The following is a 15520-nucleotide window of genomic DNA, read 5'->3' on the forward strand; positions in this document are numbered from 1 at the left end:
GTACTTCTGCCCCACCTACTGGTCTCCACCCCTGCCACCCCCAGCAGATTGGCAGCTGGATGTCTCACACATCATCAGGCAGCAGAACACCCGGCACACACAGTGCTTGCCATCACCTCCTGCTATGGCTGACTTTATCACGTGCCCACATCACATCCCACTATGCTCTGGGAACAGGAATTTACAGATATGCTCATTAGCTGGGAGGGATTTGGGAGGCAGAAGAAACTTGTATCTCACGCAGCAAGGATACATATCCTCCAAGAAGGATACATATCCACCTTTTACTCTTGAGTAGAAAGCCCCAAGTCTTCTACGATACTCCCTGGTTCTCCTCTCCCATTCTCAGAGCCAGCTCCATCTTCAGCAGATCTCTGGTAGGAGGGGCCCCCAAGCCCCACTTAGGAAAACCAGAGTTCCGGGAATGTCCAGGGAGCAGCTGCTACATGCACTGCCCTGAGCCAGGAGCAGGCAGGCCAAGTTAAGATGCCTATCTGGACAGTTCATTAAGGATCAGGCAGAGGAGGGGGACAATGGCAGCAGAAAGCACAGATCCATTACCATCTCAAAGAGGGCCTTTCTGGGCAGGTGAAGCCCACTTCAGGGAGCATGACAGGCTGAATCTTAGCTCCTACTTGTCCCTTCTGTCAGATACTCCTGTACAGAGAACTAGTGGGGGGGAAATGGCAGCCCTGCTTACAGCAGAGAGAGGAGACAGAAAGGAAGAAGAAAGTCCACAATGGCCATTCAAAGCCTACCTCAGCCGTCCTTACCCTCTTCCTCTGGGGCCCAGAGAAGTCCCATTGAGACTGACTCCCACACTCCTGCTACAGTCATCCCCAAATTTGTCTATTCACATCCCATCCTTCTCAAAGTCTTCTCAAGTCCCCTTCTGCCAAGAGCCATCCATGGACAACTTCTTCCCAGTGTTCTTCAGATCTGTTCCCTTAATGGCCCCCAATACCTCTCTGAACGAGTGGCATTTTTAGAGCCAAATGTACCCCCGATCCCCCAAGATTACAGACCTGCCAGACTCTCAACAGGACACCTGGCACAGGGCAGCATGCAGTGGACACTGTGTATTTGGTTATTGATTGTCATAGGGAAACATGTTGTGGGGCCAAAAAGACTCCTGAGTCTGGCCCTAGTTGGACCTCCAGAGATCCCTGGGGCAACATGGAAAAAAATACTTCCCTAGCTTTGGCCTTGGTTTCCCATATATGAGATGCTGGAATGACCTCCATGGGTTCTGCTGACAATGAACCCACCTTTCAAGAATCAAAGCCCAAGGCCACCATCAGCCAGTCACCCCCAGCTTCTGCCACCCAGTGTCGGCACAGTGTACAAGCCATTGACCTGGTCTGTGGGTTGCTGCAAAATAAAACAGCATAAGTCTCTATGCTTTAGCAACTTGAGCATTAAACTTAAGACAAAACACAGAGCCCCCGCCTCACGTAGAAAAGCTCCACTAGGGGAAGGCCCACTAGGGTGTTCTGGTGCAATCAGTGGGAAGGTTAAGAACAAGGCAGGGGGACAACAAAAATCACAGCTGAGGTCAGGCCCTGGGAAGTTTGGTCAGAATGTCCATTGGCTTCTGGACACCTCTTCCACCACTGGTCACCAGCTCTGACAGGTTGTTAATGACACAAATGAACTTTGAACTACCACCAGCTGAGAGTGTATATTCCAAGCGAGGCTTGTGACAGAGTACACTTATAACCACTGGCCACATCCTAATTGCCATGCATCCAGATTCCTCAATAGGAAGGTTCAGAGATAGGCAGCCAAAAAGTCAACAAATGTCTATTTCAACAACGCTGGTCAAACCAATTCTCTCCTCCAGGAATTTGAAAACAGAGACTATAAAGGGTTGAATAGTGGTCCCCTAAAAGATATTTCCATCTAGAATCTAAGAATGGACTGTATTTGAAATAAGGGTCTTTACAGATGTAATCAAGGAAAGGATCTGAAATCACCCTGGTTGGGGTGGGGGCTGGATCTAATGTCTTCTCAAGAGATAGCAGAAGACATAGAGACACAGAGTGGAAGGTCATGTGAAACAAGGGGCAGAAACTGGAGAGATGCAGCTACAAACCAGTGAGGCAAGGCCTGGCAGGAGACACCTGGAGCTAAGAAAGGGATATGCAACAAATTTTCCCTCAGAGCCTACAAAATGGGTTAATCTCTGACGTCTTGATTTTGGTTGGACTTCTCACCTCCTGAATTGTAGAGAGAACAAACTTCTATTGTCTTAAGCCACACACTGGGCTTGTTACGCAGCCTGAAGAAACAAATAGAGGGCCCAAAGGTGTCATAAGGTCAGGCTGATGGGAGCACACTGGGGCCACATGGAAACTGACTCAGAAAAAGGCCTAGGGCCGAGTGAGGATCCCTGGGATCCTGCTAGCTTACCCAAGTCCCAGCAACCCCTGGCCTACTGGGATGCCCCAGTGTCTGTCCAACAATGACCCTTTCTTGCATAACCTAGGTAAAGCCACTTTCTATGACTTCTAACAAATCTTAAGCCTTTATGTATAGCCCTTTCCTAGCATTCTACCAGGTCAGGGAGAGGTGTGGGGTGCAGTAAGAGGTAGGAGAGGACTCTTTAGAGTCCCCTGAGCTAGAAGGCAAGTGCAGCCAGTCAGCAGAAGGGGGTACAGTCTGCAGATAGCACCTGTCCACAGAGACCAGTGCCCCAGGCAGAGTGCCCTGAGGGCAGGAAACCAGCCACCAGGCTAGAGGAAACCACTCAGATATGGGGAGGGCACCAGAACTTTGCAGAATAACCCCACCCCATAACTCAGGGACCCACATTAATGATGACTTTTTCCCAACTGCAAAGTTGGGAGCAGGGGTGCCGAAGCCTCTATTGCTTTCTAGTGACCAAAGGAAAGTGACTCCAGACAAGCAGAGAGAAAATCTGTAGAAATAGTTTTTTATAATCCCAAAGGCAGAAGGGAGGAAAAAGGTTCTACCGTGTGCTTGCTGCTCTCTGCCCTCTCTGTAAGCCAGCTTTCTGGGAGGAGAGGAAAGCCAGGTTCCTTTGCTGGCTCACGCTGTGGTCGGAAAAGGCTGCAAGCACCATTCTAGAACCTACAGCGCAAGTTACCCGAGGGTGCCTGAGAAGAGGTGATTCAGACAGTTACTCTATGAGTCTTTGGGCGGTGGGGGGGTAGGGAGAGAAGGGAAAGGTGAGGCCAAGACTCAACCCAGCCTGGGACACCACCCTAACTCACTTTCAGGGGTGGCAAACCTATGGCACGCGTGCCGCAACCAGCTGTTTGTCATCTCTGAAAGCTCTAAAAGGTTGGCTATCCGTGCCACAGGAGAAGGTTAACAGATTCTTTCCCCATTTCATCCCCCACTGGGACGGGGAACAGGGGACCTATCCCTGCCTTATATTTTTGGGCTTTGATATCCTGGCCACTGTCCTGATTACGTGGTTTTCACTAGTTCTGCGGGTGCTGTACACTTGCAACCATTTGTCCGGCGCTCTGTTACAAGACGCTCTGTTACAAAGCGCCCTGCTAAGCGACCCACGACCATCTTCTCATATCTTCCACAAGTAGACCGTGTCCCACCCCACAGGCAGGAAAGTGAAACCCTGGGTGGCGAAATCATTTGCCCAAAGGCGCCCGGCCACTCAGCAGCTGGAATGGAGATGCGAACCCGGCCTTCCAGCCGGCTCCAGGTTTGTGCAACTCGCCGCGCAGCTCTTGCTTTCCTGCCTGTCCCAGCTTCCCCATCCCACCCCAGCGAGGGGCGCCCGGCCGGCCCCCGGAGGAGCGTGCCTCGGTCGCTAATCGCCCGCTGCCCCCGCCCCCGCCCGGGTTTCACTGCCTGGAAACGCCCGGGTCTGCTCAGCCAGAGCCGGCTTCTCGGCCAGGCACCGCCGCCGATTGGCCGGCGGTAATTACGGGCACGCTCCGGGAGGGGGAGGGGCGGGGCGGGGGCGGCCTCCCGCGAGCATAAATTATGCAAATACCCAGGCGCCGCACGGGGCTGACCTGCCGCCGTGCTCCATTCACCCGGGCTGCCTCAGGGGTGGAGGTGGCAAGGGAGGGGGGCGCCCATTGTTGCGCCGGGTACTTAAGGGGTCCTGAGGCCAGTCGTGTGCCACACTCGGTGCTCACACGAGCTGATCTGATCGCCGGCAACATCACTCGGGAGACCAGCCCGGCGCGTGGCCCCTGCAGGCGAGGCGAGGAGGCAAAGCCAAGTTCCCCTTGCGCTCCTGCGCCTTTCCAGGCCCTCGCGCCCGCAGCGGGCACAAAGTAAGCCCGGGCCGTTCGGAACGTAAGTGCCTCCTCAGCCCCAGCGGCCCTGCCTCAGCCAGGCTCCTGCCATCTAGTCGTCGTCCGATCGATCCTGCACAAAACGATGCCAGCCCCCCTGGAGATCTGCCTCTCCGACCTCGACTGCGCCAGCAGCAGCGACCTGTCCGGCTTCCTCACCGACGAGGAGGACTGTGCCCGGCTCCAACCTGCAGCCTCCGCCTCGGGGCCGCCCGCGCCGGCCCGCAGGGGCTCCCCGGGGATGCCCGCGGCGTCCGACGTTCCAGGAGCGCAGGACGAGGAGCAGGAGCGACGACGTCGCCGGGGCCGTGCGCGAGTGCGCTCGGAGGCGCTGCTGCACTCTCTGCGCAGGAGCCGGCGCGTCAAGGCCAATGATCGCGAGCGCAACCGAATGCACAACCTGAACGCGGCGCTGGACGCGCTGCGCAGCGTGCTGCCCTCCTTCCCCGACGACACCAAGCTCACCAAGATCGAGACACTGCGCTTCGCCTACAACTACATCTGGGCGCTGGCCGAGACACTGCGCCTGGCCGATCAAGGGCTGCCCGGGGGCGGTGCCCGGGAGCTGCTCCTGCCTCCGCAGTGCGCCCCCTGCCTGCCCCGGCCCACGAGCCCCTCCAGCGACGCTGAGTCCTGGGGCTCAGGTGCTGCCGCCTCCCCCTGCGCCGCGGCCTCCTCACCTCTTTCTGACCCCAGTAGTCCTGCTGCCTCCGAAGACTTCCCCTATGGCCCTGGCGACCCCCTTTTCTCCTTCCCTGGCCTGCCCAAAGACTTGCTCCACACGACACCGTGTTTCATCCCTTACCACTAGGCCCTTTTCAGACACCGTTACCTTCCTCTTCCCTCGGTCAACGGGCAATAGATGGGGACCCCGCTGCGGCTTCAGGACCCCCACTCCAAGCGGAGGGAGGAAGCGGGAGCTTTAAAACGATTGGGGAATACCTGAGCCGCTTATTAGGTCGCTGCACCCTCGTTGAGGCAGCCCCTTGGTCTGTTTCTCCAGCCTTCAGCCCCGGGCCCCTCCTGCCCGCCCTCAGACGGCCTTTCCTTTTGCACTTTTTAAACTCCACAAAAACCTCCTTTGTGGCTGGCTCAGAACTGACCCCAGCCACCACTTCAGTGTGATTTGGAAAAGGGACAGATGAGCCCCTGAAGACGAGGTGAAAAGTCAATTTTACAATTTGTAGAACTCTAATGAAGAAAAACGAGCATGAAAATTCGGTTTGAGCCGGCTGACAATACAATGAAAAGGCTTAAAAAGGAGACACAAGGAGTGGGCTTCATGCATTATGGATCCTGACCCCCACCACTGCGGTCTCGCTCTAGGAAGAACCCAAGGGCTTGCGTAGCTATTCAGGCACTGGGCTGGAGGGTACTTTAATTTATTCAAGATACTTCATTCATATGAAAATGTATTTTTGTATATAAAGAGTTTATTCTATTATTATGAGCTATCGAAGTTTACATTTTTGTACTGCAGATGCTTCATGTAAATAAAAACTAAAAAAAAATAAGTCACCAAGTTTCTTGCTTAATCTCAATGTCTCTGGGGCTTTTTCTTCCCTTCCTCCCGTAGCTGAACCACTGAAGTGAAACACTATCCCCATCCACCTCCAAACCTTCCAATCCTTTTTCAAAAACAATTAAAAAATTAAATGCACCTGATTTCCACCAAGAATCAGATTAAAGACAGGCCAGGGTGTTTGGGATCCATCGTTTCCTTTCACATTGTAAACACAAGGGAGATCTTTGAGGTGCCCCGTAAGCCAATTAAGACTTTTTAGTGGGGAATTAGCCCCGGATATGCTGCTACCTGTAGAGGTAGGGGCAGCCAGAGAGTCTTTCTTTTGAGGAACTCCACATCAGCTGGCTTTGTGTTTCAAAGAGAGAGGATTAAAAAGATCAATATAGTGTGACCACTGGCTAGGAAGTCCCAGTGACAGGTGGGCTTAGGCTGGGCAAGCAGAAGGGTCCACTCTTGTAACAGCCTATTTAGAGGGGGAAATTGATTTGTAAGCAATGCCTTTAAATTGTTGTCTATTGAGGCTAGGGTCACCCTAGCTGTGAGGCATGGGATGAATTATTCTGGTATGTTGTCTGTGAGTGAGGGTGTGCAGCTGCCTAAAATTATGAGGTAGAGTGCCTGCATCCGACCCACCACATCATACATTCACACCCACCGAGGTCTGAAGTGTGGTGGAGGGGTCCCTGCGGAGGGAAGGCCGGGGTGCTGGGCCTGCTCAGCCATTGTCAGAGCAACAGCCAAAGCTTTCATTTGCTGCCAGAGAAATCTCAGCAGGGACTTTTCTGGCTGTGGTGTGTCTGTCTGTTGTCTGACAATTAGCTAACAGCACCAGCCTATAGCAACTTTGTTTTAAAATTCAGAATGGGGATGGTACAAAAGGTACTTCCTAAAGTGGCTGTCCTTGCCTATCCCTCATATTAAGTTACCCCACATTAAGACCAACTTTTTCCCAATGGGGCCACCCCTTTTTATAAATATAGTTATTTAGCAGAGAGTGAAGGAGGTGGGGTGGGTTAAAAAAATGTTATCGAAGGTGAATAGAAGCAGAGCAAGGCCACCGCCAGTATATCCTCTTCATGGAAATGATTTCCCTCTGCACAAAGGATCTTGGTGATGGATCCACAGATTCTTACACTGGTCCTCAGCAAGCATCTAAACCCAGATATGGGCAAGGTGCCTTCTGTCAGATAAAAAAGCTACATTGCAGGAAAGTCCGGATAATTGGACACCTCTAATTGTTCTCAGAGCAGAGACAGAGTTCTTGAAGAGAAGTTTCTAAAGTTATGAAGACCAAGAACAGAAATGGCTCCTGCTAAATACTTCAAGGAAAAAAGTTGTATCTCTTGAACGGCCCACCCTGGGTCTGCTCTACTGTCTATGTCAGAATTACATTATTCTACTAGCTTTGCATTTCCTAGAGCAAAAAGACACGAATGGTCTGCGTCAGATGTTCTGCTCTTCCTGTAGTGAATGCTTAGAAATGACTCCTTTCAGCCTGAGCAACCCAGGCTGGGTTTTCTAGACAGGCAGTTCCCCTAAAAAAACTCTTCAACATGATGTAGATGCTGTCTGAGACAGCAGAAGAGAAGAGCAGATTGTGTTTTTTGTTGCCTAGAATCCTTGGGAAAAGCCCCAGTTCAGGACTGAAGTAGAAGGTTTGTCTCATACAGCTGGACACAACCAGCTCTGGAAGCAGGGAAAACATCATTATCACCAAGACTGAAGCAGAGCACAATGTATTCTCAATTTGGTTGCCACAATAGACTCCCAACTCTAAGGTGCAAGTCTCAGAGCACCTTTCCATAAAGAAAAGTCTTTAACAATATCGTTAGCTGGCGGGGTGGGGGGTGGGGGGGGTGGGTGTCTCCACCCTGCCAGTTAATGCTATTCTTCCAAGGAAGCAAGCATCTATGCGCAGCCCTGGGAGCTCTCAAACAGGAGAAAAGAAGGAAGGTGATTTAAAATGCTTATCCCCAGCTCAGGGGCCTCTTTCTTCCTGCAGTAAAGTCTTATTCATCCCCTGGCATCTGTGAAGGCAAGCCAGAGGGTTACTAATCAGTTATAGAGCAAAGAACTTCTTGCTGACAGTCACAGTTCACTGTCCTCAACACCATCTGACACTGAAGAATCAACATGCACTTAAGTACAGTAGTTTTATTTATTGTCTCCCTTGATCTCTTTGTTTTTGTCCTGGTATAACATACATATATTTTATACACTGCTTCAGAGCCCTTGGGAAGCCAGGGAAGGGAAGATTTTGATGAAATAGTAAAGTGAAGATTTCACTCACTCTCTACTTCCCTTAATGATTCTTCTTATCATGCTCCTGCTATGTGTTGAGCACCTTTCTAGGTATTGAGAACACAACAGACAAAGTCCTTGCTCAAAGAGAGCTTACATTCTAGTGGATGAAGACAAAATAAATTTGTGTGAGTGCTAAGGAGGAAATAAAATGGAAGAGAGGGGTATAAATGTCAGGGTAAAAGAGAGCTGCTCTTTTGGAAAAGATGCTTAGGGAGTCTTTAAATGAGGTGGCAGTTGGGGCAAAGGTCGAAATGAAGAGAGGAAATGCTATGATTTGAATATGGGTAGTGTCCCTCAGAGGTTCATACGTCAAAAGCTTTGTCCCCATGGTGGTGCCACTGGGAAGTACTGTGGACCTTCAGCAGGTGGCAGGCACCTCATTGGAGGTCCTCAGGTTTTGCTGTGATGTGTCACCTGATCAAAGCCCCAAGTCAAAGGGGCACCCAGTCTTGGGCTTGATCCTCCAGAACCAAAGAACTCTTTACTTCATAAGTATCTGGTGTCAGGTATTTTGGTATAGTATCATAAAGCTGACTAATACAGCAAGGAAGAAAGCCAGCCAATATTTAGGGAAAAGCCTGTTGGAGGGGGGCAGGGCAAGGGGAGAGTCCTGGCCATGCATGTATTAGAAGAATAACATGAATGCTGACATGGCTGGAGCAAAGCATGAGAGGGCCAGGAAAAAAGTAATGGGAAGAGCAGAATGAACCTTGCTGAGACTTGTAAACTAGTATATGGACTTCGAGATTTTTCTCAAGATGATTGGAGGGTTGAGAGCAAGGTAGTGATGTGAATTGACTTATTCTTTTAAAGGCCACACTGTTGTTATATGAATGATGGATGTTATGGGCTAGAGCAGAATCAGAGACCAACTGTACATTAGTCCTGCAGATATAGATATAGGTATAGGTATAAATATAGAAATATAGATACAGATATAGAAGAGATAGAGATGGTGATAATGATAGAAGTAGTGGAAACTAGTCAGAACCAGGATACACTTTGAAGCAGAAACACAAGAATTTGTTGTTGGGCATGAATTGAGACAAACGAAGGATGACTTTAAGGATTTGTATCAGGAACTATGAGAACACAGAACCCATCCCCCAAATCCCTTTCCAAATATTAAAGAGGAAGGTTAATTTTACTTTAAACTGCTAATTTTAGCACCAAAAACAAAGATAGAAACAAGTTGCAGTATCATAAGATAAACAGAGATTGGTGCCTAAGAAAATCATAATTTTGTCTGGGCTGGGGCCAGAGAAAGTTCATAATGGAGGTTGGGAAAGGGGCGTATGATGTCATAGGTGATATCCTCAATAAAATAACATCATCATCATCATCATCATCATCATCATCACCACCACCACCACCACCATTTTTATAGCACTTACTCTGTGTTCTATGCATTGCTTTAAACACACTGCACATATTAATTCATTTCATTCTCACAACCCATTAGGTTGATAATATTATCTCTATTTTACAGATGAGGGAAGTGAGGCACAGCCAAATAACTTGCCTAAGGCTACATAGCTAGTAAATTGGGAAGCTGAGATTTGAACCTAGGTAATCTGACTCCAGCATTCCTGCTACTTCTTTGGCTGTCTCTTGAGGGATAACAATGAAACGCAAACTGGATTCAGTGGCACATGTCTGTAATCCCAGCTACTCAGTTCACAAGCTGTCATTTCCTAGAGAGGGCTCAGGACAAATACTCAGAGACTACACTTACCTGCTGCCTGCTGGGCTGATGGCCAGGGGCCAGGTAGCCCTGGAAGCAGGATGCCCAAACTGGATATTGGGATTTCAGGTGGCTGAGAGCTTATACTATATTTTCTGGCAGGGATCAGATACTAGTACTGGACCACCTTCTGTGGTCACTCTCTTGTTCAGATGACGTCTCCTGTGTTATTGACAGTATATCTTCCTCCAGACTCGAGAGTGAGGGACAATGTGTACCCAAATTATGCTAAGGTTGTCTCAAGTCATTGGCATGCAAGCAAAAGATGTACATTGTTATTTATTAACTGCAATTTGATCTTAACTATGTCTAAAAAACTGCACTTTTGTTCTCAATAATATGCTCCTTGGTTCTCTTAGGATAAATTCACCCTGACACAACCTAAACACCTGCAGTGCACCCAGCACATAAGCTTGCTAGATTTTACTATTATTCACAATTGTTGGTTCCCTCCTCACTTTTACTATGGCCTCCTATGTAGATTGACAGTCCTTCTAGTCCCACTGAGACAGAGACCACTGCGATGGGACAAAAGACTGGGATGACAAAATAAGTCCCTGGCTACAGTAAACTATTACTCTTTACAGCATGGCATATTTTTTTTCTCTACGTTTGTGTTCTTTTCAACAAATCCATCATGAGACCCTAATAAAACCCCAGAAGCAGAATGTTTGCATGAAATGAGATATTGTTACCAAAGAAAAATCCAAATAAGCCCTCTAGCTGCTCATTTGCTCTTTGCACACTTAAAAATCACTATTTTTTTTAATCACTTCTCGGCCTTTTGGCTAAGATCAAGTGTAAAAATCACTATTTTGGAGGTCACACATCTGAGTAATTTATTATCAGTTTCTCACTAGCTCTGCTGCAGTGAACACCTCTTACATGTGGATTATGATAATAGTTGCCTAGGTTACTTGAAGGCCACTTTTATTAAAGCACTGACTCTTCACTTGAGCCTGCAGATGTCTGATGGGTGACTAAAAAGGGATAAAAAGCTTGGCATCCTTGCCTTCATATTGTGTGTGTCCCCTTTGCTATCTTGACCCTTGGGTCAGATTCTACTCAGCTCTGCACATAGACATATTGATCATTTTTAAAAATATTTTTTCCAAGACTATAATACAGAGTTAACATGGCCTTTTGCCCTTTGGTGTTGGTACGCATTTTCTTTTTTTTTTTTTTTTTTTTTTTTTTTGCTATCCCCTTTTTGCCCTCCCCTTTTTGCCCTCACCCTTGTCTTCTTCACCAGCCACAATAACCCAGTCAGCTAAGGTCCTTCAGCCCTACCACAGGGCCCAGACCCACAAAGTAAGGATTTTTACTCAGGATGATGATGCTACTACACAAAAATTTCACATCTTCTAGAATAAGTCGACAGTAAACCACCCAGTGGCCCAAATCTCACACCAAAAATACATCTTTTGGAATCATGCCCCTGGACAATGGAAATTACAGGACTCTAGCCCTCCCTAGGAAATCAATAACAACCTCTCTGTTTTGAGAGCAGCTTCTCTCTGACCAATGCTGACTCCCTCTAGCTGAGGCCCCACTTCAGCTCAACCTCTCACACCCCAAATAAGCCTTGCCTGTGCAAGAGAGAGTGTGCTTGCAGGATTTGACCCAGTCTTGTTTCAACTATTTCCAGGTCAAAATATCCCATTTTCTAGTATCATAATTGCCTGTGGCTTTGCTATGGTTTGGACATGGCTCGAGTGCATCTCCCAAAGGTTCATGTGTTAAAATTTAACCCCTATTGTGAAGTACTAAGAAGGTGGAACCCTAATCCAACTATCATGTTTAGAATGAGGCCTTTGGGAAGTAGTTAGGATTAGATAAAGTCACCAGGGCAGAACCCCCATATTAAATCTGGGAGGCTTTATAAAAGGAGTAGAGACCAAAACACACTGCATGGCTCCCTGTCTCTTGCCACCTATGTTCGGAGCTACTTTGTCTCCACCAGCAAGAGGACGTCACTAGATAGAGGTCCTCAACCTTGGACAAGAACCATGAGCCAAAATAAACTTCTTTTCTTTGCGTGTGTGTGTGTGTGTGTGTGTGTGTGTGTGTGTTTGGTACCGGGGATCGAACTCGGGACCTTGTGCTTGTGATGCAGATGCCGGAATCACTGAGCTAAATCCCTGGCCCAACTTCTTTTTTTTTTTTTAAGTCAACAGCCTCAGGATTGTTTTGTTTGGTTGGTTGGTTTTTTGTTTTTCCAGTACTGGGGATTAAATCCAAGGCTTCCTGCTGAACAACATCTCCAGCCCTTTTTAAATTTTTTAAAATTTTGAGACAGAGTCTTGATAAGTCACTAAGTTGCCCAGGCTGGATTCAAACTTTCAATCCTCATGCCTCTGCCTCCCAGAATACTGGGATTATAGGTGTGTGCCACCATGTTCAGCTGTATTTTTTTTCTTTTTTCTTTTTTTGGTACCAGGGATCAAACTCGGGTCCTTGTGCTTGCGCAGCAGGCAGTGAAACCACTGAGCTAGATCCCCGGCCCTCAGCTGTATTTCTTTATATTATGGAAAAATGGACTAATACAGGCTTGGTCATGAAACTGGTTTTATCCAATGGTACGTGAGTGCACATAAGCTTTACCACATCCAATCAGAAGCTTTCATTGTATTTCTACAGTTTGTCCCTGTCTCCACCTCAGCTTTCTCTAGAATCTGTTTGTTTTGGGTTTTTTTCTTTCTTTCTTTTTTTTGGTACCGGGGATTGAACTCAGGACCTTGAGCTTTCGAGGCAGGCGACAGCACCACTGAACTAAATCCCCAGCCCCCACCAGAATCTGGTTTTCACATGAGGACAACATGACCAAAAAGTGGTCACCTCCTTAGGCTGAGCCCTCAGGTAAGAATTATCTGCTCACATCTCCTTTTAGGGTTGCTTCTGAGAGAACCCAAAAAATAAGATAGGTGTTGAATCTTGAATCTATTCCAACCTTCTCCTTAAAGAAATCTGATAAACACACTTGGTACCAAAAACTTATGCCCAGTTCTTTCTAGAAATAAATTGGATGCCTTGACTTGTTTGCCTACCTCACTTCTCCATATCACCTAGACTTGGACCACAAGAACCCTCTCATCATCCCCTAAACCCAGAAAGACTTCCTAGGAGTCTGTTTTTCTCCCCATTTGTCCCCTCTCTGGCCACCCCACCCCTCATTCATCTTTCAGCTGCAGCTTTAAGGTCATCTCCTCTGTGAAGCTTCAGAGTCCTGGGCTGACCTAGTGACTGCGTCCCATGCTGGGTGCCTATCACACTGAAGTCAACCTCCTGGTCACTAATACACTGTGAACACATCCGTTTCTGAGGAACTTCAGGCTTTCATAAGTCCAAAATGAATATCCCCAGAGCCTAGAAACCACCTCTCATCTAGGGTTTTGGTGTAGTTCACAACTAGACTAGAGAATCACTGAAGTGCTCTCAGCTGTTCTTGGGAGGGTTTGAAGGTGGTCCAGATCACAGTGGATAAGTTTTAAGTTGCTTTTGTTCAGTCCGTCACCATGTCCTATCCATTTTTCTTGTAGGGAGAAGGCAATAAGCCCATAGCCAGACAGCACTGGGTGTGTATATAGCTTCGGGGCTTGGAGTGTGAGAGCATGGTTCAGGCCAAGAGAACTGATCACCTTACTTTTGTTTCAGCCACAGGCTAAGACAGAGGTGCTCAAAGCTATTGTACATCAGAATCATCCAAGAAGACTGTCTTTTAAAAAAAGTAGATGCCTGAGCCTCATCTCCAAAGATTTCCCCTTGAAATATCTAGTGAAACCCAGACATTTATTTTTATTTTTAAGGGTTTTTTGGTACCAGGGATCAAACTTAGGACCTTGCTCTTGAGAGGCAGGGGTGGTGCCACTGAGCTAAATCCCCAGCCCTTCTTTAAAGGAACCTTTCTACACTGTTAGTGGGAATATAAACTAGTACAACCACTATGGAAACCAATATGGAGTACTCAAAAACTAAAAGTAGAAGTTCCATTTGACCCAGCTATTCCCCTTCTAGGTATCTTCTTGAAAGAGTTAAAGTCATCATATTACAGTGATACAGTCATACACCATGTTTATAGTAGCACAGTTAATAATAGCTAAATCTTGGAAATGTCCCATATGCCCATTGACAGATGAATAGATAAAGAAAATGTGGTATTTATACACAATGGAGTACTATTCTGCCATAAAGCAAGATAAAATTGAGGCATTCATAGGTAAATGGATGCATTTTGAGACCATTATATTAAGTGAAATAAGTCGTACACACAAGGTTAACTATCACGTGGTTTCTCTTACATGAGAAACTAAATATAATATATGTATAAAAACAAAAGACAGATAAATAAGGAGTAGGAAGATCTTTTTCAAATGGAAGGGGGAACAAGAGATGGGAAGTAGTGAGAGAGAGGAAAGGGAAAAGGAACTTTTAAGAAAGAATTTTAAAAATGGAAATAGAGCTTTTGCAAATGGGAAGGGAGCCAAGAATTGGAAGGAGTAGGGAAGGATGGGAGTGGTAGGGAATGAAAAAGAGAATTAAGATGTGCTATACATGTGCCAAGTCCCCTTGATAAACGTCATCATTATGTATGGCAAACATGTACTAATAGAAAAAGAAAGTCCAACAGGTTAATATGAACAGCTGCAGCTGAGAACCTGTGGGTCTGCCTGCCACTGTGATTCCCACAAAGCCCAATTGGTTCCCCATATGGCCCCAGTAAAGTTGGAGCACTGGTGTGCACTGACTTGAACACCTTCCCCTAATATATCTCTGTCAAATATTTACAGGATACACATAAGGAGACAATCCTGGGCCTCTTTTTTTTTACCTTTCTTACCATCTCAACAGGGCCAACATCACCAGTAAGCCTCACTGTTTTACAGTGATTTCCAGTTGCTCTAAGCCCAAAATTATTTGAGATCTCACTAGTTTGGAACTGGTTATTCACTACATTTCATGTTTCTCTTCTTTCTGGGTGCATGATAAGACCACATTCCCACAACCCTTTGCAGGGAAGCATGATCACATCACCAGGCTGTTTTCATTTGATCGTGAGTAGAAATGTGAGCCACTTCAGAGAGTAGAAGTTGAAGACAAGAGAAGGAATGTGCATGTTTCTGTCAAATACAGAAAGTTACCAAGAATATCACTCCCACTATAAAAATGAGAAAAATCTAGATAATTTATAAAATCATAACATTTCGTGATCCAGAGAGCTGATTGCACAAAGTAATTAAGTTGCTAAAATGGGAAAGCTTTTTTTATGGAATGATAAGGCATATGATTGTTTTACCTTGGGTAAAGCACAAGAGAGAAAGTAGCTTAAGGTAAGTAAGAACAAATAAGCTAAAATTTTAATAAAACCTTAAAAGCAAAATACAGAGTATTTTGTCAGTTTGGAATAGAGGAGTTCATATGTTGTTATGGGTCGTGTCTAGATGTCCCCTCAAAGCCTCATGCGGTCATAGGTGGGGTATTTTCAGAGGTGGCTGGATCTAGAGTGTGTGATGCTGGAATTGATTCATGGTGCAATGTTAGGCTCAAGAGCACTAGGATAACAGTGTGAATGCTATCTGCCCTAAATGGCCTGGATAAGATATAAGGGATAGAAAGAGCTGTGGTCATTCCTTATTGCTTTGCTATCTTCTGCCT

General features: G+C 46.8%; 1 protein-coding gene and 1 pseudogene across 1 annotated transcript; both read left to right on the forward strand.

The window, feature by feature from the left end:
- The first annotated feature begins 3991 nt into the window (after nucleotides 1-3991).
- Neurog1 (neurogenin 1) lies at nucleotides 3992-6395 on the forward strand. Its single transcript, XM_004836210.3, has one exon. It carries the CDS (start codon nucleotides 4381-4383, stop codon nucleotides 5104-5106), a length of 726 nt encoding a protein of 241 aa, XP_004836267.2. The 5' UTR covers nucleotides 3992-4380; the 3' UTR covers nucleotides 5107-6395.
- Nucleotides 6396-10636: 4241 nt separating this feature from the next.
- Nucleotides 10637-10750, forward strand: LOC147822924 (U2 spliceosomal RNA; annotated as a pseudogene).
- Nucleotides 10751-15520: the final 4770 nt, after the last annotated feature.

This window comes from Heterocephalus glaber, unplaced genomic scaffold (genome assembly GCF_053883595.1).
Source record: "Heterocephalus glaber isolate CG9 unplaced genomic scaffold, H.glaber_assembly_v1.0 deba00001606, whole genome shotgun sequence".
NCBI classification, from domain to species: Eukaryota; Metazoa; Chordata; class Mammalia; order Rodentia; family Bathyergidae; genus Heterocephalus; species Heterocephalus glaber.

Bases quoted from the DNA above. Each gene is read 5' to 3' on its own strand.
- Neurog1 (XM_004836210.3), top strand. From the start codon at position 4,381: ATGCCAGCCCCCCTGGAGATCTGCCTCTCCGACCTCGACTGCGCCAGC.